The sequence below is a fragment of the Saimiri boliviensis genome, chromosome 13 (assembly GCF_048565385.1).
Source record: "Saimiri boliviensis isolate mSaiBol1 chromosome 13, mSaiBol1.pri, whole genome shotgun sequence".
Classification (NCBI taxonomy): Eukaryota; Metazoa; Chordata; class Mammalia; order Primates; family Cebidae; genus Saimiri; species Saimiri boliviensis.
In genome coordinates this window covers 52,427,799-52,450,799 of record NC_133461.1, presented here as the reverse complement: position 1 = coordinate 52,450,799, position 23,001 = coordinate 52,427,799, and the positions used below count along the sequence as shown (strand labels likewise).

The 23,001-nt window shown below is 39.9% G+C and overlaps 1 protein-coding gene across 3 annotated transcripts in view; it reads right to left on the bottom strand.

Moving 5' to 3' along the window:
• Positions 1–23,001, bottom strand: part of ZNF521 (zinc finger protein 521) — a 294,695-nt gene that overhangs the window by 5,750 nt on the left and 265,944 nt on the right. For all 3 annotated transcript variants that reach the window (XM_074383662.1, XM_039463844.2, XM_074383660.1), the window contains one exon: positions 21,345–21,460. In XM_074383662.1, coding sequence (XP_074239763.1) covers positions 21,345–21,460 — 116 coding nt within the window. The remainder of the gene's footprint in view (positions 1–21,344; positions 21,461–23,001) is intronic.

The following is a 23,001-nucleotide window of genomic DNA, read 5'->3' as shown; positions in this document are numbered from 1 at the left end:
TTAAAAAATTAAATTCCCAACCCCAAAACTTATGCCCACAGATTGCCTTCACTTCTCTAATTCTTTGGCAGAGACCATGTCTCGTCTGTGCTTTGTAACACTCTGCTGGCATGGGCAAAATGTTATGTATCAATGGTCATAAAAACAAAAACAGCATTTGAATGGAAGTTTTGTGAAATCTGTTGATCCAAAGATGTTAATCATTTTTACCATGACTTGTTTATTTATAGGCTTTTGTTTCAAACAAATTCTGACACGCTTTTTAAACTAAGAAAAAGAGCCAGCATACTATTTTAAAATGAAAACAAGAAAATAAAAAAAAAAACAAAAACAAGCTTTCCACTAATTCACTGTGCCATTAGAAACCCAAATTTAAACTGCAGTTGTATTCAATTTAAATGAGATGTTTTCCAACTAGATGAAATAGTAGGCAATTGTGGCTCAGAAACAATGCAAGGCGGGAAGAAGTAAAGAAATATAAAGATTAAATGTGGCTGCTTCTTTCAACAGATGGTGACGCCACCATGGCAGCGTGTTGTTTTTTCTTTAGTTGAAGAACACAAACATCCGTAATCAATCATCGCTGATTAACTAATTATATTACTCTTCCTTTTATCACTTGGGTTGGACCTTTATCTGTAAACAGGGAGGATAATCGGTGTGCTCTTATTTTTCTAGAAGCATACTCCAGTTCACATACAGTCGTGCAGTTACAGGCTGCAAACAGAATTCTACACTACCGTCCACCTTTAAGCACTATGGTTTTTTTTTTTGTTTTTTTCATTTTTTTTTTATTTTTTTTAAACAAAAGCAATTGGTTTCCAACAGGCTGGATAATAAGTCTTTTGACCTGCATTCTTCTTTGACCCATTCAGGTCACCCTGCGCTCGGGCATATAGCTGACTTAGGAAATGCCTGCAAGTCCTACATTTCATCTCCTGCCCACTCAAAATAAAGCTTTCTTTAAATGTGTCTGTACGGGTCCCTGAAGGCCAAAGAGGCATCCCTGTAGTGGGCAATGGAGGGACAGAAGCTTCTGCCTTTATTAATGAATGCAGACCATTATGAGTCTGGCTGGCTCCTTCCCCGTTCCCAGAAGCATATACTGTACGTGACTTAAAATGCTAGAATATTGACACAAAGCGAGCCGGGCACCCCTAAGGAAAATTACTCCTTGGATATAATGTAGGCTCGTAACAGCTATTAGAGTACAAAATAAAACCCTCCGGGATCAGACTGACATATACTGCATTCTACCTAGTCCTCAAACATTAGAAGAATTTCTTTGTGAAGGCATTCTCAAGGACAGCATTAAACTGACTTTTGTAGCAATCTGCAACAGCTTTTTGGCTTAGAGCTTTTAGTACTAAATCTCTGGTTTGAATCAATATAAGTACTATATCTTCTACATTAATCAATACATTTGGTTCAATACATGTTCTATTAAATTATACTTTCTAATCAAGATTTTTACATTTCCACCCTCTCTCTTTTTCGTTCCCAATTTCTTATGCTAGTAAAATAGTTTTAAAAGTGTATACAGCTAATGATGACAGGATCCTGGGTTATTTCCCCTGAACGTTAAGAGAAAAAATAGTCAAAACGGCAAAGGGTGACCTTTAAGCATCTTAATAAGGTTAACAGGATGTGAATGTTAATAAATTAACATTTTCAAAGTCCACACAATTACAAAAGTACTCATAATTTTAAACTGATTAAAAGTAAATTGCTACGGCTCTGGAAGTACCATTAGGAATGTTCTAAAAATTACACCGAAGACCAAAATCACCCTGAAGTAACCCACTTTGCCCGCCCAAGGTTTCTACTGCCCACAATTATATAAATCCTGGATGAAGAAATATGGGGTAATTGGGTTTTTATGGGTCTTACCAGGTAAACATCAGGTCCTTATCTGTGGATATGTGCATTTTTGTGAGCTATGTTATAGTTCGAAGAATATTTTTTTAAAGACAAATATACAATATTTTCCCTAAGTTCTATGAGAATTGAAAAGACACATGCAGAGTGGATTTTCATAGCCAGGAAAGTTGACTCGTAATCTTTACATTTGTAGAATCTACTAGGCTGAAGTTCTACTCTTTTATTATGACATAGCAATGGCATTTCCAAACTGTCATGATATGCTTTTGCCCCTCTCTTTAATGCCATAAATGTTGCATTTATGATCATGTTTGCACTGACAGAATTCCCCTTTTTATTTTTTCATATGGTAATGTCATCACCATGAACTTACAGAGACACTGATGCATTTTCTTTTGACATTTAACAGTTCACATGGGCTTGGTCTGACATCTCAAAGCATTTTCTGGATGACACTAAGCTAGATTAAAGCAAAAGGTGAAATGGTATCATCAGAAGCGATCAGAAGAATACAAGATATTAAAGATGGAAAGGACTATTAGGGCATTTAGCTTGTCCCCTTTTAAGAACATAATTGTTTGATAAAGTTTACACACTAGGCCAGTTTCGAATGATTCTGGCAATGAAGTTTCTATCATACCTCCCATAGGAAACAATTTTACATTCTAATAAACCTCCCTGAAGGACATTTTTGTTGTTGTTCTCTGGACTCTCTGCTAACAAAGTTCAGAAAAGGGTGATCTGAGATAATCCTGAAGCATGAAGATATTGGCATGTTGATGAGTTTACGTTCCAAACACTTGACCATGCACCTATAGTATAAAGCTCGTCTATCTCATCCAAAGCAACCTAAAAGACCATCCAGTACACCATTTCTCAGTCATTATATAAAAACATGCCATTCACTTGCTTGGTTCCAGAGAGGAGCCTGAAAATAGATTTTAGAAGGCCAGTGGGGCTTGCCTTACAGCAAGCAGAGTTTCCCAAACTCAGCATTACTGACATTTGGGACTGCACAATTCTTTGTTCTAGGGGGTGGTTCTGGGCATTGTGGGATGTTTAGCAGCATTCTTGGCCACTATCACCAACATGCTAGTGGCATCTTCCCAGTTGTGACAAGCAGAAATGTCCCCTGACACTGCCACATATCCCTTGGTGGGGAGCATCTCTCCCACTGGGGAGATATTGAGGAATCCTGCCTTATACCGTTTGAAAAACATTTGTGCATGAATAAATGAAAGCTGGGAGATAAGGAGAGTTCTGCATTTAAGGGACGTGAAGAATCTGCAGGGAAGAACTGATCTAAAAGGAAAGAAATGGTCTGTGAGGTGTGTCAAATAGCTGTAATGAGGAAATCTTGTTAATGACCTGTTTTGTTACTGACAGGTTTAAATTAGAGGTCAGATACAGGAACAGGTGGTTATGAGGAAGACATATAATTGTTCTGAATTTACTTTGTATTGAAAATACATTGAGCTTGCAATACCAGGCTTGAGTATGCTACTTTGTCTTCATTCTAAGATGGTATCCTCCTCATCTTAAAAAGAGAATTGCAAAGGGACACATATATACCACATGAGACTGTACTGCATGACATTTAAAATACAGTCAATGGGTGAACATGGGCAATTGTACAGAAATTGTAGAAAGAAGTCTTTGAAATATATAATAAATGGGATTGTTTATGTGAAGAACCAAGTAATTCCAGAAGTGGTCATTCTTTTAGTGACTTCTTAAGACCATCCAAGTACCATCGATGAACAAAGATGGTACATTTTGGTGGCAATCAATCAGTGCTGCTTTAGGGACATTTGTAATCTAATAATGTTTAAAGGGACTCAAATATTAAACTCTGGAAACCAGTATTTGGGGAATGGAAACAACTATCTACTTTGAAAGGAACTACAGAGGCATCATTTTCAATTTGTTGGTCTAAACTCAATGGCGGGTGAATCAACTACACCTGTAAGTAATGCCGCAGAGAAACACAAAATTGGTTTCAGAGCTGGGGTGGTGAGGGGAGGGGTGGTACCTAGCAGCATCTGGTCCAGTATCTCATTTTACAGATGAGAAAATTAAGTCCCAGAGGGTTGAAGCCCACGTTCAGGGTCTCAGAATTAGTCCTATGGCTGGGCCAGCCGTAGAGATAAAGGACACTCAGTGCCATAGCCCAGACCTTCTACCCTGAGAGACAGGATACTCCAAGACAGAGAAAGGGCCCTTCACCTTGTGTGAGGGGCTTTGTTCTTGGAGGAGTCGCACCTGCCTGGTGTGGGAGAGATGAGAAGGTAGAGGTAAAAAGGGGGAAAATGGCTCCTGACGTAGAGGGAAGAGCAGCCGCAAAGCTGAGAGCTCAGAGGGCAGAGGGCAGGAACCGCTGAGGAGCTGAAGCATCTGGTGGAGCTGCAGTTATGTCTGGCTGTGCCGGGAGGTGGGGAGTCAGTTCAAAAAGGGCCTATTTTCACCACATTTTGCTATTTTCTGCAATATCAAACTGAGCTGGAAAAGCCCATGGTGGTTACCACGTACCAAGAACACCCAGCTTAGTCTTGGTCTAATGTGAGTCTTCAGAAGCCTGGGCAAAGACTAATTATTGAAATAATGCAAAGTCTCAGTTGCTAACAGAACAATTCCCACTATTTTGACAATTAAACATTTTGGAGACATAAAATAAGCCCTTCAATCCACCAGTTTCCAAAGGGCAAAATCTACTGTGACATCATATACAGGAAATGCTAGTATCGTGACAATCCCATTTTCCATTAAGATCTTAAAAACAGTAGTAAAATTTTAGTTGCAAGCCAAGCCCTGTCTGTTTTGCATACCTGACAAGCTTGAAAATTTCCCTCTTTGGAACTGACAATAGCATGCACTATCTACTACATTGAGAGTGGGAGAAAAAGGGTACTGAATGGGAAGAGGAGGCTAAAAAGAGCAAAATGGCCCCTGGGAAATATATTAAGAGTATAATGTTTATTTAAAAAAAAAAACAAACAATGAATTGAGATGTCTGTTTCCATGCAAGAAGCCAGCAGAAAATTTAAATCAAACTATACAAAGCCAGCACCAGTGAGAGGGAGAGTGTAAAGATTTCACTCAAGATTCTGGAATTGCAGGATTCCAGCGTAGTGTGGGACAGAAGGCTTTGATAGGCAATACTGTCTAATAAGATATTCAGGGATTAAGTCAGTGCTTCACAGACAGATGTGTCCATGTGCCAGTTGTTGCTAAGCTTTAATTTTTTCCCCTGTAATGTTTAATTTATCACACTGGCGCTTTCTAAACTAGAACATCTGTAAACAAGGTTAAGAATGACCTCCTTCCAATTTTACATCCACGAACAGTGCCCCTTCTTCGTGCTCTAATTTTAGATACCTTAAAGATAAATAAATCTTTGGAAGGAAGAAAAAAGAAGGCTTGTCTGACACTGTAATGTGTTCATCTTGGGCGAATACAAATTTCCTCTCTGCCAGCTCTCCGTGCACACAACCAACTCTTGCTGCTGAAGCTATATTCAAGCATCCCCTTCCCAGTCAAAGGCAATTAAACAAACTTCTGCTAAATATTTAACAGCCTTGTGTAGTAATTAGTGGCAAATAATGGAAGCTTAAATTGATAATTGCTCAGAAATGTCCTCTTGCAAACATTACAGAATTTTAACTCCTCCCTTTTCTCTTAGATTTTGAATCCCGGAAGGTTTTTGAAGAGACTTTAGCTAGCGAAATTTAACTATAATCACATCACTTGGCCAAGATCTCAGAGTTAAGTTTGGCTGTTTTGCAGTCAGCTGCAAGATGCCACTGGTATCACTGACTTCACTTCCGTGTTTGAAATCCATTGAAATTTAGTTACACACTAAAAGACGGTGGAGTAGGGCATTGATTTAAAAACTGACTGGCAGGCTTAGGATTTAAACTCTGGTCCACCAGATTCAAAAGGTCATCTGATTAGAATGGGAGAAGCACAGGACGTTGTAATTTATATTCAAAGGGTAACCTTTGTAGGAAGAAGGAGGAAGCCAAGACTCTTTCTGCTTTTCCACTTGATAGGGACACGGATTCCCTTCAACCAAATTCCAATAATTATGAAAAATAGTTTATTGAACTTGGGCAAAAAGCAAAAGAAATGCCACTTCCTTGTAGTGTATTATTTCCTTTATTAAAAACACTGCCACACTCCCTAGGAGGTAAACTCACATTAAGAGTAAGTCAAACATGTTATAAATCATTAAGGATAACAGAAAAACACCTTTCCCCACCGTAAGCCAAAAAAAAAAAAAAAAAGAAAAAGCTTAGCTTGTCTGCTATGGCATAGGTTTTAGTAAAGATACATTTTAAGAAAACTGTGAAAGGACAATGTATTAATTTAGATAATTAAACTATGTTAAGCATGAGCCACTTCCTGAGTAGTGTGTGTGTGTGTGTGTGTGTGTGTGCGCGCGCGCGCATGTGGGAATACACACGTGCACATGTCCATTTCCACGCCTAAGCAAGTGAGTATTGCACAGGGCAGAAAAAGAGTTACATACATGCATTGCTTCTACAGGTAAGATTCCTGGTGTTTGCCTTTGATCTTTCTGTCTCTCGGGGGACTTATTCCTGCATGGAGAATGCAATTAGAAGGAGCCCCAAGTAACTCTTGTTTTACGTTCTAAGCAAACCCTTTAAAAATGCAAATATTTCACAGGCCCAATTCTGTTTGGTTGTCTCCTACTTTAAAGAAAAAATCCGAGTTTGGAGAGAGGAGAAAACATTCACATTCAAGTTCAGTGCCTTTTTTTTTTCCCTTCTTTTTGCCCCTGTGCTTGCTTTTCTTTTCCCTTTCCCTGTATGTTACTGTGTATTGCTGAAGTTTCAGGTCTCTTTCTTTAACAATCCCTCCCCACCCCTTAAAACCAACCCAGTTTATTAGCAAGCTCATACAGGCACAAAGAAGAAGTCAGGAATGGTTGAGTGCAATTCCTATTCTCTATTAAGACTGGTCTTAAGATATATTTTTATTCTCTCTTGTCCACCATTTCCTGTTGTCTTACACTCTTTAAGGTCTTAAAATGGCAGAGCTGCCCCCCACTCTCTGCCCCGCCAAGAAGAGCTGCTATCTGCTTCGGAAACCCACACGTGATGTTCCCACTCCCTCTCTCACTTCCTGGGCACCTTTTCTGGCTTTGCTTCTAGGCCTCTGTGGGACAGTTTCCTCACCCCTTATGGTGCACGGAGCTACTGCAAACAGAACCTTTAATTCCTCCACACAGAGATGTGCTGTAGCTATGGTGAGAGTAATCTATAACCCTCACATCCTTAAATAATTTGCTACTCCAAGTTAATTTTAATTCATTACAAGAAAGCAATATAATTTAAAAAATCTCTTTAAAGTGAAGTATTTAACATGATCCTGAAAGAAAGACAGTCTTGACTAACGGAGGGCCAGGCGGCAGGCATGGTGCAAACTCATGCAAATTCAAAGGTGAGCCGTAAACAAGAACACACAGCAGCACTGCCACGCATAAAGGGCCAGGCAACGGGAGGCCTCATTCTAATCAGTCCTCAAAGGAACCTGCCATACAGAAGTGGCACTTATTCTAATTTAAAGCCCTCATGCTTGCTTCAGTGTTGCAAAATTTATAAAAGAATAACTTCATTAAACCGCCTGGCACTTCACACACAAATGCAAACCAGCCACAACACAGAAGGAGCTGGACAAGAGGTAGAGAAATATTCCCAGAGAGTTGTTAGCTCAGATATTAAAATAGAGTCTGCACCGTGGTGCTTCTCTTTCTGTGCAACGTTCCTTCACCAAGGACTTCTGCCACTGGGCTCTTTACTTCTGTCACCAGTCCTGTTGCTCCTGTGAGTCTGCTTAATAACACTGAAAATCATTCAAAGCGGTTTGGCCAGCCCAGTCACATGCAGAAATACATCTGGCAGTACATAAATGAACGCTATTCAGTGTTCCTTGCCTGGTCTGCAGAGGAGATTGATTCTGAACACACCATTACAGTTCCCATTTACTTGGGTATATATTTCAGACTCACCTAAGTTGTTGAAAAACTAATGTAAGAAAAAATGCCTTCCCCTTAACCCTGGCACTCAAGAAAGAAAACAATAATAAGGGTTAAGTGGAAACAGTCTACTGAATCCACGCACACACCGGCGCTGGAGAAAAGTTATTGTCACATCTTAAAACACACACTTTAAAGGAAACTTCTTTTTCTCCCCTGAATCAGAGGGTCATAGAAATGCTACAGAAAAATTACTTCAGGCTAGATTCCTAAGCTACAATGCAGTATGTGTCAGAACACACATCATTTCATGCTGAACTGTCTGCATATTTATCAAAATCATTTTTTTGGAATGCAATGAAAAGACAAATCTGGAAGCCTGTGTAAAAACTCCAAGCCTCTGAGAAAGTATGTGTCACCCACAAGTTAAACTCCACATCATGATCCTGAGATCCCAGTAATGAACGACGCCTTTCCCGCTCAGCGTTTCTCACCATCTTAGTGAGCACAAATCTGTATTTTTTGCTTCAAAGAGAATACAGTGAGCATTCAAAAACCTTGAAAATGATAATCCATGGATGAATAAGAGGAAATGGCCTTAGGGTAAGTAAAAGGTGAATCTCTCCAAGGGTTACAAAAGAAAAAGACTGTTTATCCCAGTTGTTTTTCAGAATTTTGGAGTGGGATTCTTGCTGCTGTTATACAGGGTGCTCAGACCAGGCTGACTGGAGACCAGTTCCATGCAATGGATGTGAAATTTAAAGTTGTCACCAAAAACTGCAGGATGCTAGGAGTCCTATGATTCTCAGGGTAAACAAATACTGAAATGGATTCTCTCTTCTCCTTATGCAATTCTTTTCATAGTGCTGGAAGCTTTTTACATCCAAATAACGCAATCTGTTGGTGAAGGTAAGTTTGTATTCTTTTCTCTCTCCATGAATAAAATAGGGCTAATCAGAGGGAATGAATGAGTTAATTCAGTTATAGGCAGCCTTTACTATATAATAAAATATGGATTATTGATCCTGTGGCGTTGGCAACGCAGGATGCAAATTCAGTGAAGGAAACTTCTAAAATTTGAATTTGAGGCTATTTGTATTGATGCTTAAATCTACTTAGAACTGTCTTCCCTTTTGAAAAACTATCAAAATAAAACAACACCAACTAATTACACCCAGTGTTCCCAAAAAGCACAAAGAAAAGTTCACACAGAGGCCTGGGATGGAAGGCTGGGATGGCCCCCTCATAGGGTATAATCCCTTGTTCTATTCCTATGGAGGGAGAAGAAATAGGCAGGCTCTTTGGGCCTGTCTGTGGAGTGCTGAGTAAAAACTTCTTTGCTAGACCCATATGGACTTCCTTGGCAACTTGCTACAAATGCAACTCAGCCCTGTAATAAGAATCAATGTATTGTTGTGGCTCTGGCACTTGGGAGGCAGACTTGTTTAAAATACAACACTGGGCTGTCCTAGCAAAATCCTTTCATCTCTTATCTCTTAAAAAATACAATAATCAGCCCTGGTTAGGAGGCAGCTCTGAATACAAGGGTCACACGGCAAGGAAAGCCTACACAGCAAACACTAAAGGGAAAAAAACAGGAGCTATGATATTCAACGTGTATTTACACACCTCCGTTCTGCCTTCCCATTCCCGTTATAAATCTGCCCCAAGATACGATGGCATGCTGATTGCTATTTGTGCTCTGCTACAAAGTGCAGACCAGACTGTCTCCTGTATTCCTTATAAACTTCTCCCAGCTCTTCCCTACAGAGCTAGTATGCCCTTCCTTTTGACAGAGTTCACGTCCTCTCTACCTTTTGATGGGACATATCCGTGTGCCCCCCCCACCCCCCCGCCACCACAGCAGCACACACACAAACATGAGCCTTTCTCTCCTTTTTTGTTTTTAAAGAGTAGAAACAGGCTCTGTGTTTTGGTAGGCATCCCTCCAAAGCATAGGTGAGCGTCCATGTGGTATGTTTCCGAAAAAGACACCAATGAAAGGAAGGAATGAGAGATGCTAAACAATGCCGCACCAAAGTTGCAGACTGTTCGGCTACAGTCCAGAAAATGAATCCAATTTTTCATTCTGTCATTATAAATATTTCATTGCAAATGGTACTGATTTTCTGCAACTGTGGTTAAGCAGAGGGCCTCTGTGTGAATATTTAAGGAAAAAAAAAAAAAGGAGGAAGACAACGAAGAAGAGGGAGGGGGGAATTAAAGGTTAGCAACCAATTAATTTCTCACTTGAAATGTAAAAGATTCTGGGAGAAATTCAACAGTGATGTAGTGTGTGACTCAAAGAAGAAAAAAAAAAAAACATTTACTCTGCTCTTCTTCTGACAGTTTCTCATAAAATATCTGCAGTCCATCTATCTTTTAGTACTCCGGGCTCCTCTGGAGAGCAGAAAATGGTGGTTTAAAGCTCACTTCAGTGCCAGTCTGCGGGAGATTGCTTTCCACAGGACCCCCGCTGATGGAGGCCTAGGGGAAGAGGCCCAGGAGTTATTCAATCAGCCCGAGACTCTGGGGCGGCTGGGGGTCCTTTGAGGGCTGATTATAAAGCTGCCCTCCTGTTGCCTGCCTCGGAACAGAACGAAATGAGCAGCCTCTTGCTGCGCAGATTCTGCAAGAAGGAATTTCACCTGTCATGGAGTTTGTCAGAATTTCAGGATTTATCTTGGTGCAAAATTAATAAAATACCAACCAGGATTTCAGGCTGACTACTCAGCTGTGTCATCTCAAAGTGATCTTTCACCCAAGAAAACCTGGACAGTGAGCGCAGCCATTCTTGCTCTACTTTTCCTTTGGAGAATGAACGAGATGATGTGACTAATGCCACCCAAACATCAGAATGAGACCGTGAGCCAATTACACGCGAGGCGGAATTACGCGTGGGTGCCGCTGTCTTAATGCCTGCATGACCTCTCACCCCGCCGCTGCAGTTCGAAAGCGTCTTTGGAATCAGTGGAGTCTGAGGCACAAAAAGGCCATTTCTGCAGCTTATAACACAGTAGGTCCCCTATGGTATCACATCTGTTAAATGCAAACACTGGTACTTCAGACCCGGATTTATCTTTTAAAAGGAGCACTGACAATGGAGTATGGTAAGAACACTACTATGAGACGTTGCAAATTGATCTTGGGTTGGCTATGAACAACAAGGTGCAGTTCCATCCTGTTTCAGCACGCACGCTCCGCATGTCTCATCACCTTCTGGGCTCCCAGCAGAAAGTGGGAGTGCAGAGGGCGGGGGAGAACACAAGGGGGTAGGACAGACTGGGAACCAACTATCTATTTCTGGGACCCTCTGCCGGCTCTGGGCTGCAGCAAGTTTGGCCGTATTTCACTTTAGAATGTGGATTGTATCGCACAAATCACTACTGCTCTTTTAAGTGGAGTTCTGTACAACCCAGGGGTTTGATCATTTTGAATTGAAGCTTGGGTAGCTCCAAGGCAATTAGCTCTGGTCCTCAGAGTGGGTGGCACCGCATGGCAGATGGGGCCAGTGTGTGGGGTCTGGATTGGCGATATTCCAGTGGCTGGGCCAAGCCAATGGACAGTGTGGGCGAGCAGTTCTCAGGCCCTTGGTCTCACTCAACCGCGACTTCCATGACACTCAACTCAGGGTTCGGCACAGGATTACTGTGGGTTGCGATGCACACCTTGTTTTGTGTCCCTGGCCTCCATCGACGCTCAGGCCATGGGTACCTGTTACTAACTGATGATTAGCAGCACATCCTTGGCCCTCACAGTCAGCGATGGGTTTAAGGCAGGCGTCCCCAAACGTTTTACACAGGGGGCCAGTTCACTGTCCCTCAGACCGTTGGAGGGCCGCCACGTACTGTGCTCCTCTCACTGACCACCAATGAAAGAGGTGCCCCTTCCTGAAGTGCGGCGGGGGGCCGGATAAATGGCCTCAGGGGGCCGCAGTTTGGGGATGCCTGGTTTAAGGCATTCCTGCTTCTCGGTCCAATTTCTAATCGACATTTTCTAAATGAGACATTAAACAACGCTGGAATGCATTCTCTTCAGCTATTCCCCTAGTTAAACGACAGTTCTGCTTTGGAGAACCACCTTTACAATTCAGTAGCAGTCTGACAATATTAACACCAAGAGATCTCAGGAAAAAGTAAGAGAGAGAGAGAGAGAGAGAGAGAGAGAGAGAGAGCAAGCGAGCTAGGAAGTGAGTGCACAGATGGTGGGGGGGACGCAGGGTGCTCTCAGCAGGCTTCAGTGGAGATGCATTAACTCCACAGAGGGATAAGGGCTTCCCACCAGCACTGTCATGAATTATAACTGAGTATGGGAGTGAAGTCTTGGTGCCTGTCTCACAGCAAATATACTGTTCCATTTTCCTGCACAATCACCTTTCACCCTTATAAACTCAAAGCACAGCTAAGCACACTGCTGATATTTAATGGTATCACAGTCGCCTTTTATATGTCTAGAAGGCACACAAGCTTAGCAGATGTGCCCAGTGGTGTAAGTCAGACAATTATAAAATTAAGTTTTGGCAATGTGAAAAAGGAAATCTTTTATGGGCACTTTGGGTTTCCAATGAAGGATGGTCTTCTGCCAGCCAGGAGCTGCTCTCAATGCAGGGGCAGGGATCACGCAGGAAAGCAGCTGCCCTCCCAGACACGCAGGAGCCCAAGGAAAAAGCCCTGCTTTTGCAAACTTTGCCATCCTCTGGGAGAGCAGTTGCCGGCCAGTTAGTTTCCACTCATTCAATGAAGTTATCAATGAAGGAGACCTGTTATTTTAGGCAGTTTAAAATTTCACCACTTTTAAAGGACTCGTTTACCCTGCCTTTCACTCCCATTTAAAGCCTCGGAGTTGCTGTTCTAAATGACAGCACCGCAAGCACAGCTTTTTAAGCACTATTCATCTCGCCGCCACATCTCAGGCTTTTACAGAACACTACTCTCTCTCTCCAATAAGGGGAACTTACTCCTTCATAGCTGCAGGGCAGAGCCTGTTCCAAGCCGTAGATTCGCTGCAAATATAACAATAAAGGATACAAATGTGAATTCCTCTTAAAATACACGTTTGGCTCTGAAGCTGCCTGGCCTTAGCAAACTCGATCAAGGGCAGCCTATCAATCTTTCTCCAAATGCACAGCAGCAGCTCATTTCACCCGGCTGTCTGAGGGATCGGCCACATCGATGGATCGGGAAGACGCCGGAATGGATTCTTTGCTCATTTCAGGGGATTTATAGTGGAAGCCCATGATTACTATCTTTCTTACCCTAATTGTCACAACAGTTGGATATGGAAGTGGTGTTTCCCAATAGTTAGAGGAAAGTTTGTAAACATAAGGGGTCTATTCTTGGCAGTTTGTCTCCACTAATGTGAGGAAACCGATCCATGAGTGGTGCAAATATCTAAAATAGAAACATGTGGCAATTCCATGTGCCTCTCTGGATGGCAGAATGTTTTGGAAATTTGGATTTCCGGATCTCTCCAAAGGATCTGGCTACAAAGGCGCTGAGACAGAGCTCTGTCTTTACAAGACAGTCACACATGCGGTCTCTCCTTCCTAATGGAGGCAGATCTTCCGGTGCTATGGCAGCAGGCTGTCTTGGCGACATGGAAGATGGCAGGGCCAGCAGAGCCCAGCCAAAGCAGAATGTGGCAGAGGTGATGAACATTTCCAGGGGGTGGGAGGGAGGGGGCTGCAGAACTGGCCACAGTGCTCTTCAGTACACCCTGGCTGGATGCTCCATAAAGCTGCACTGATGGCAGTTAGGAGATGGCCATCTGTCGTCAACTCTGGGCCAGACAAAAAAATAATGTAATGGCAGCTCACTAACAACAGGGCTGCTGGAGGAGGGAACGAGTCCTAGAATGAAGAGGTGGTGCTCCCTCTTTTAATAGTGAAAACCAGCCATCAATATGAACATTAAGAAATTAATGGATGGAGAATTTTTAAAAAACTGAGCTGGCGTGCTGTAGAAACAATTCAAATGCAAATAAAGTGGTTTTAGCTTATTACAATTACCTCTGTTGCCCTTACTTCAGTCATTTTAACCACTTGATTCTTGAAAATTTGACTACCAAGGCACATGGTGAAGCAGGAAGGGCCAAATTTAGAAAAAGGTGAGCCCAGGTTGTGCGTCCAAGCATGCACACACAGATTAGCCATTTATTGGTACAAAACGGGTAACTGAAAATGCATTTTCTCGTTTAGTCCAAAGGAGCTCATTTTGATAATTGTGCTTACCTTTCTGTATGCTTGCTTAATTTCTAGATGAAATTTTATCAAAAAGCCAAATAAAACCATCTTACCTTTAGATGCATTATGAATGCTACACAACTGCAAACTCCCTCCTTTGCTTAAGAAAACTCTAGTCTTTTTGCTACTGCACAGATGATGGGGGGTGGAAAGGGGGAGAGAGGAGAATAACAAACTGAGGTTAGCTCAGCCATGTCCTGTTTGTGTCCTACGTGATTAACTTTCTGCCTTCAATGGTAAGGCCAATCAATCCTGATTGAATTATCCAATATTAACAGCTGAAAGTGATCAAAACTAATGGTGAAAACATAGCACCAATCAATAAATCAATGCAAATGATTCGGTTCCTGGAGATCCAATCAAATAAAAGAGATAGATCAATTTAACCACTGAGCAAATTAAGTGGAAGTTGCTGTAGCACCAATTTACTTCCAAAGCCCTGCAGGCCCACAAAGCAAAGGAATGAGATGATGCCTAAAATGGACCAGTTCCAGAACCATGTGCTCATTTGACACAATTTCTACTCCTGCGAATTTTGGACTCTTTGTGGGATGTGCTTAAGAGCTGATATTTCAGCCCCAAGGACAAGGGATACACAGGGGCACGGTGGATCTAAGGATGTATAGAGCAAAGGAATGACACCCAGATCGTCCAGGAAGGGGTGGGAACTACAATCCCCACACTGACTTTCCTCCAAACTGATCAGTAAAGGACCCGGATATGCCAGGTCTAGACGCGGTGATGGGCAAATATTTCCAACCTAGGGGTCCCAGGCAGAAGACCACATGATAAGAGGCAAGACAGAATAGGGTTTTGAGTTGTATAGTTTGAGTGGGGATAATAAAAGAAATTTTAAGCTCTGTAGTTAATAAAAAGCCCATGAAAAATACAGAAAAGTGAGAAAATGGGGATGAGGGGCACTCCCTCTGGATGTGCTGTGAATACACACCTTTTCATTCCTCTTGTTTGCAAAAGAGGATTTCCGCCTTGCTTGGAGGAAAATATGAAAACAAACTAAAACAAACTGTTTTCTAACCTACACTCAGATTCTACCTTGTCTTTCGTGAAGGGATAAAATAAAACCTTTTGTCTTAGCCACACCTCTGTAACTGGATGAAAGGCAGGGAGTCCAGTTAGTTTGGAATACATTTCTGAAAGCAAGTATACATGTTTAGTTTTGTAGTTAGATGTTAAAAAAAAAAACCAAACCCAAGACTTCTAATCACTTGAAAAAGATAAATGTTTAAAAATAAGAATTTTTACCTGGAAATCAATTGACAAGAAACTAACTGTATCAAGGTATGCCACTGCAAAATTATTCCAGTAGGCTAGAACAGAGAACTCAGGAACATTCTGCTATGTCTGGGATAGAGATTTCAATTTCAAATAATGATGAATCTGGATTTTGTTCACTGAGGTCAGCACTAGGAAAGCAGCAAGAAGGTCAGGGAGCCAACGTTCAGCGAGTGTCTATTATGTTCCCCGAATTCCATAATCATCTGCCCAAACCATTGGGGGTGCCTGCCACCCGATTCTCCCACCTGGAGAAGAAACCCCTCTTCTTGGAAGATGTATAACAACTGATTACATATTACCTCATATAGTAGCTATTTATTTGCCTATATTCTCTTTTCTAGTAGATTGTAAATACACTTCTAATTGTTTTTAGTATGTCATACAGTATCTGGCATCGTAGCGAATTTAAAAAGGTGGAATTATATTTTTATAGATATATTTTCTTGAGACGAGGTCTCTCTGCGGCCCAGGCTGGAGTACAGTGGTGTGTTCATGGCTCACTGCAGTGCCAACCTCTTCACGGTCTGGTGATCCTCCCACCTCAGCCTCCTGAGTAGCTGGGACCACAGGCAATTCAACCTGGTTTTTTTTTTTTTTTTTTTTTTTTTTTTTGGTTTTTGGTAGGGACAAGGCTTTCACCATGTTGTGCAGGCTGGTCTTGGTAGACGTGAGCCATTGTGCCTGGCCTATAAATATTTTTAGTAAGTATATTTTCTTAATAATGGCATGGGGACTATAGCAGTATGTAATACAGCATTTGTAATTCTGACTATTAACAAGGACTCCTAAATGCCTCATCACATATTATTTAATAATTCGAGACACATTTTGTGTTATAGTCACTGAGAAGCTAGTTTAGGACCAGCAGCTAAGTTAGCAAGTGACCCAGCAAGCTGCTCAACGGTGACAATTCGATGCTGTATTGTTGTCTTATACGTGCCATCCCATATGCAGTAATTCATTTCTCCTTCATCGATAAAGCTCAAGCACCAGTTAAACTGTGGTGTGAAAAATATGCATCAAAATCAGGTGATTTGGTGGAAAAGTGGTTTGAGAAGAATATCAAACAGCTGTAGTGACGATTACACATTTACCTCTTAGTGATTTCGGTATATCCCTCACAATGTCAAATTACTACTGTACTTTGAATGTGGGAAACGCTGCATTCATGACTTAAAAGGGAAGGGCTGGGTATTAAGATAATCTTTGATTCAAAAGGAATTGAAGTACTAGAATTTCAGAGCCTAAAGTTTCAACTAGACCAGTTTCTCCTACGCATTCTGCAGAAATTCCCTCAATCTTCATTACATTTACAACAAGAGGCCTGACAGAACTTTCTATGTGGATACATTGGGAGAGAGGATGATTTGATCACTGCCATCCAATAGTAGCTTTTCTAGAGGCACCAATTAAACAGCAATTAGTGTACTGAAAGAATGTGGCCTATTCAACCGGATTTTTACAAACACCCTTGCTCACACCTGCATAAACCACTTTGGATACAAATATGCACTGTAGGATATTATTCTTGGACCATACCATCCTCTCTCAAAGCAGCTTCCTTAGGTTCTGCTGAAAAATTTTAAGGTCTATTAGGAAAACATGTGAAACATTGAACACATTCATTCACTTAAAAAATAATAAAATGTTCATTGAGTTGAATAATGGACTCTTATTTCCAAAGCACATCTCCCTTCCTAGCAGCAGGCTAGGTGGCCTTTGAAGTGTATTAGAATTTCTTGCAAAAATGGAGGGAAACTCTACCAAAAGAAAAAGGTGAAATCTTGCTACGAATTATATTAGATTTTTATGTGTGTGTGTGTATATATATCATATGATGTAATTTTATATTATATATATTATATAAAATTCCAGTCCAGATATATATCTGTACTGCAGTGTACCACATTTGGTCAGCAAGGTTTATGGGTAGTGTGATAAACACAACTTCTATACTGGGAAAAAATGTGTCTTAGATTCAGTGTTTCATAGAAATAAGGGCTTCATCTGGCCTAAATCTAAAAGGACTTGTGGTCTGTGATGTTCAAAGAATGGTGCCTGAGTGCCTGATCTCCTGAAGATGAACAGTGTATAATGAAGAATTATCTAAATTCTGACTGGCTTTGTAGGCAATGCAAATGAAGGTAATAACCCATCACTATATATATGTGCACATACATAGTATATATACACACATAAACATACATGTGTATCCCCATACACACACACACATAGATATATACGAACATTTTATTATTTTTTAAGTGAATGAATGTGTTCAGTGTTTCACGTTTTCCTAATAGACTTCAAAATTTTTCAGCAGAACTTAAGGAAGCTGCTTTCAGAACGGATGGTATGGGCCACATATATACACATACATAAATAAATTTTATACATAACAAAGCCCATCTATCCACAAAAATGCTTCATGTGTTCAATTGAGTATAAAGTGAAAGAAATGTAAATTAGGCATTACAGTCACAAAATCATTTATGTACATCTAATACATATACATATGTATGTGTGTGTGTGGACATATGGGTATATTTATCTATGTAAATTTTATATCTAACAAAGCATTTTTATCCAGAAAAAAATGCTTCATGTTTTCAACTGAATATAAAGTGAAAGAAATGTAAATTATGTATTATGGTCACAAAATCATTTATGTACATCTAAAAGATATCCATAGTGATACTGACGGTCAATTCCAGAACGCTTATCCTAAATTTAACCTATTATTCTCACCTTGCTAGAAGAGCCAAATAAATTGTATGTTTTAACATCTCTAATAGGATTGCAGTTTTTAAACATTTAGTTTTATAGTCTCTTGTGAAAAGTCCTTCTTATTTCTGAACTTTAGTGGTATAAAACAGTAGATCAGTTCAAGTGGTTTAAAATGGACATTTATTTTGCATACCAAGTGGAACTATAGTGGGTTGATAAAATGGCTTCATTTTCTACTCTGTTGTTATTTTGGTTACGGATCCTATTTTCTATTGTCACCTGAATTTTGGAATTTTTTTTTCACTTGTCCTAGTAAAATAACAAAACGGTTTCATGGTTTTTATACACTTACTGTCCCACTTTCTATACAGAAAATAAATGACATTAATTCCATCTTCTAAGCACTGGTGTAAATGCAGTTTGGGTAATGAAAGCAAATGCACAGGACCATGAAAGCCAGAAGTTAAAACAAAACTAAAAACACTTTCAAAACTAGAAAAAGTCAAATTAACTCTGATCCATTTTTCTTAATGTGTTGAAACTATAGCCACTGATATTACTGATGATTTCAGAAAATAGACCCACACAGAGAGTCCAATAACTGTGAATTATAGCTTTGTGAAATATTGACTCTGCAGTCAATATCTCATCTCAGATTTATAATAATTATCACATACTCACCATAAATACTCTTCTTATCTAAGGAATGATTCACATATTAAACCTGAGTATTCACATCAAGACCAAATATATATATAATTTGGAGTTGTGGGACTGGAAATACAAGACTCACAGTTTTGGATTACAGAATAAGTCTCTTTTTGGCCCAGATCACAACTTGAATGAATGAGTCAGAAATGGTTTGGTAGATATTTGACTTTATAAGTTCACAAAAACTCAAAAAGAGTTGTGTGTTCTGCACTAACATTTCTATGCCAGTGGTTCTCAAAGTGTTTCCCAGGGACTTCTGTGGTCTCCTAAACACTTTCGAGAGGTCTGTAAGGTCAAACTATTTTCACAATAATATTAGACATTATTTGCCCTTTACACTCTCATTGTGTCAAGAGGGTACAGTAAAGTTTTCTTGAGGCTAAATGATAGGTGATGACATCATCACTCTGACAGCTAATAGAATGTATTTAATAATTCTTGTATTTAATAATTGCTCAGTTTTGATTTTTTAATATGGAAAATGATAGTAACCCACGTAAACCAAAGCCCTTTGTGGTCCTCAATAATTTCTAAGAATGTAAAGGCATCTGAGATCAAGGACTTTGTGATTGGTCTACACTAATTGTAGAAAAGAGTGAATACTATATGTTCCTAGGCTCCACATGGAATAAAACCCGAAAATACATCACGGTAAAGGAAACGTGGAATCTTGAAGGATGCAATTAATGGCTTAATTCTGTCTGCTCTACAATGGGTCAGAGGCCATTGCTGCTATAGTGTCGGGTTCTTTTAATGAAAGACATTGAAGGTACCACCAGGTGAGAATCTACTAATACAGGACAAAAGTAGAAGTTTGCTGCAAACGTTTGTATTTTCTAGAACATTAGATAGGAATCAGTCTCTATAGAAACTCTATAGCTTTGATTTTAGACTATTACTTAATTCTACCTCACAGTTTACAGACTAATTAACAGTTATCACTATGTGTTTTGACCATATCCTTTATAGATTCACAAAACCAAAATGACTTATGCTTTGACACCTATGCAATAAAAATGTCATTTTTTTCAAACAGAAATTTAGATTATTTTAAGAAGGTGTATTTTTAAACAATAGTCTAACTTGGCCTATCTTCTATATTCAATTCATGAACAGATGTGACAGAATAGCGTTTTTAGAAGTGATACCAGGTAAGACAGCAACTTTAATTTGGATCTGCTGACACATTATGACAACTAAATGGGCTCACCCATTCTTTCTTCTATTTTGTATTTCATCTCCTTCACTTACTATTTGTTCACTTTTAGAATGGGAACTGAGAAGATAAACTGCAAACTCCTTAGTCTGACACATAACTCACCTGAATTTCATTTCATTGGACCCCAGGGAAGCACAAAGTTGCCCCAGGACCCAATATGGATGGAATCTGAGGCGTGGGTGGGCTCCGAGTCCCTCAGCCTTGCCTCTCCCAGAACCAGATCAGATCTTTTATTTGGTCCAGGGATTCAATGTGAAAATTAACTGCAACCCTCATTTTAGGCTAAATAGTTATGTTGTTAATAATACTCATAATAGCATTAATTTCAGTTCGATTCTATTCTCCTCCACAGGAACCAACAAGATCAAACAAAAAGCATGTTACTCAGATCATTTAATCAGAAAAATAAGGATAAGACATTATACCCATGTTCCAGGTGAAGTAACATTAAAAACTAAGTTACTTTCCTTTTATAATAAGTGATATTTTTGGAATAGAATCCAGGTCTCTGACTCACTTTTTTTTTTTTTTAAACTACCAGTCTATAGCTAAGAATAAGAATAACCAAATCTTCCTATTTTACAGTTTATATCTTATCTCCATACCCATCATTTCATTTTCACTGTATAACAGCCCTGAAAGTGTGATGTTTGTTTATTATTTCTTCATATCTGGGGTTCAGGCGACTTATAAGTCCAAGGTTAGTTACACATCAAGCAAGTGGAACCCTCAAGGCTAGATTTAATGTCTTTGGGTGCAAAATTTTCAACTATAAGGCTTTGGTTAAGTAATAATTATTCAATTGCATTAAATGGATGATACAAATACTGGACAAGAGTACGGTTTCTTTTGGTTTCTTCCCCTCTCCCTTCCAATTTTAAGCCCCTCAGGACAACAATAACCTGGACATCCACCCAGCCTGGAGCCCAGTGGGAACAGAACATGAATAAAACAGGATTTGGGAGAATGAGTCATGACAAGCGAGGTGAATGATCCCACAGTCCAATAAACCTGACCCCTAAGTCTATCACACTGGGTCAGAAGGTCCAATTATAGGTCTGTTCTAGTTCTTTTTATGATTGACAGCAGCCAGAGGCAAAATTACTTTAGTGTCTATTAATCCAGGCTCTAATTTTCCCTTTGCCCCAATACACACAAAGCAACATGGTGGCCCAGGGTGAGTGATACTGTGAATCCACATTTAAAACGCCCCTGTTTCCTATAAGAATAGCAACTGAGTTCAATCCTGGTCCTCCTCATGAGGACATTACCTGCAGCTCTGTTTGGAAGAAAAACTTCTGTGGACATTGTGTACAGTCATAGATCTTGTCTTCTTGTCCATGGGCAGAGAAAATATGCTGCTGCAACTTGTTTGCTTGAACAAATACTGAAATGATAAAAGAACGGTGAACTTGGGTTATTTTGTTTCCGAAATGCCCTCAGTCGATGACTCTGCGTGAACAGACAGCAGGCCGGACCGCACGCCTCCCAGGTGTGACTTACTGCTCGAGACCTGGGGAGAGCTGAGTCACATTTGTTCACGGTTGGGTCTCTGACTTTTGTTAAGATGCACTCTACGGAGCCCCTAATTCAACCCAAACAGCTCCAAAGTAAAGGTTTATGGAGGCCCTGCTCCCTATAAATCTTTAAAAAATAAAGCTGAAAATTGTCAAATGCATAGCTCTGTCTCAACAGAAATGACTCCTATTTCTCAGCAACCCACAGGTTAAGAAATCATAGATGCCAAAACCCTGTTTATTGTGTTTGCCTAAAGTTATAGCTAGCAAACAGTTCTCTATTTAAATGTGTTAATGCTAAAAATCATATCCCACAGCTACTCTGGGGCACTGTCTATAAATGTGAAACAGAACGGCAGGTAAATTCTCTTTGGATACTTTAAGATCAACTCAGCCTATACACTGAATGCAAGGGTTTCAATAATATAAACATGTTCAATTTTAATGACTACAAAACAAGGCCCTAAGACTGTGTAACAGTTTACCTAGGAGACATACTATTAATAATTAAATTGTATATGCCAGAGGCAGTGTTTGGGTTGGCAGAACTGACTTCTGATGGATGCCGGGTGCACTGTGACCTAAAAAAGTTTGCATCTACAATATTAATCTGTATAGGCAGGGAAAGGATTTATTAAAGATGTTGGCATTTGACTTTAACTCCACTCTAATCATTAAAATTATTCTAATTGCCAGCCAACCTAAAATATTAGAATATTGTTCTTGTGAGTCATACATTTTAATCACATTTCTCATTACCTTAAAAAACTGCTCAGATTTCCTTTCCCACCTAACACACTTTATATTGGGTTTTAAAAAAATTGTTATTTCTAAATTACTTCAAGATACACTAAAACAATTCAGGTCTGTCTGCACAGAAAATGCAGACTGTGCATGATTAATGCACGTTTGTCTCTTTATTCCTATCAAGAAGAAGAAATGAGATTTTGACAAAGATTTGCAGTTAATCTGCATATAACTCAATACATTTTATGAGGCTTCTGACTACAACATGAAAGTCCTGTTATTAGGGATCTTAATCGTGAGGAGACCTATGACCCATTCCTCCTTTATGAAGACTTATTCTGGGCTTTTATAAAGAACCCAGACTTTTGACTCGTTCTATCTGAAGATATATACTACTCATGGTAAAAACATAACAATATATATTTTTAAGTATAAGTCTGGAAAAATAAAAGGAGTTCTAAAAGAAGGATAGAGAGTAGCTGATGGAATTATTGAATGAAGCAGCCAAAACAGGCAACTGCTTGAAGGCAGAGCCGTCCACGTACTCAGGCAGTTAATAGTGCCAGCTATGCAGTGAACATGGCCCCTCTCCTTCATTTTATCACAGAACAGAAATCTATACGCTGAGTTCAGTGAAGGTAAATAATCAATGCTTGGAATTTTG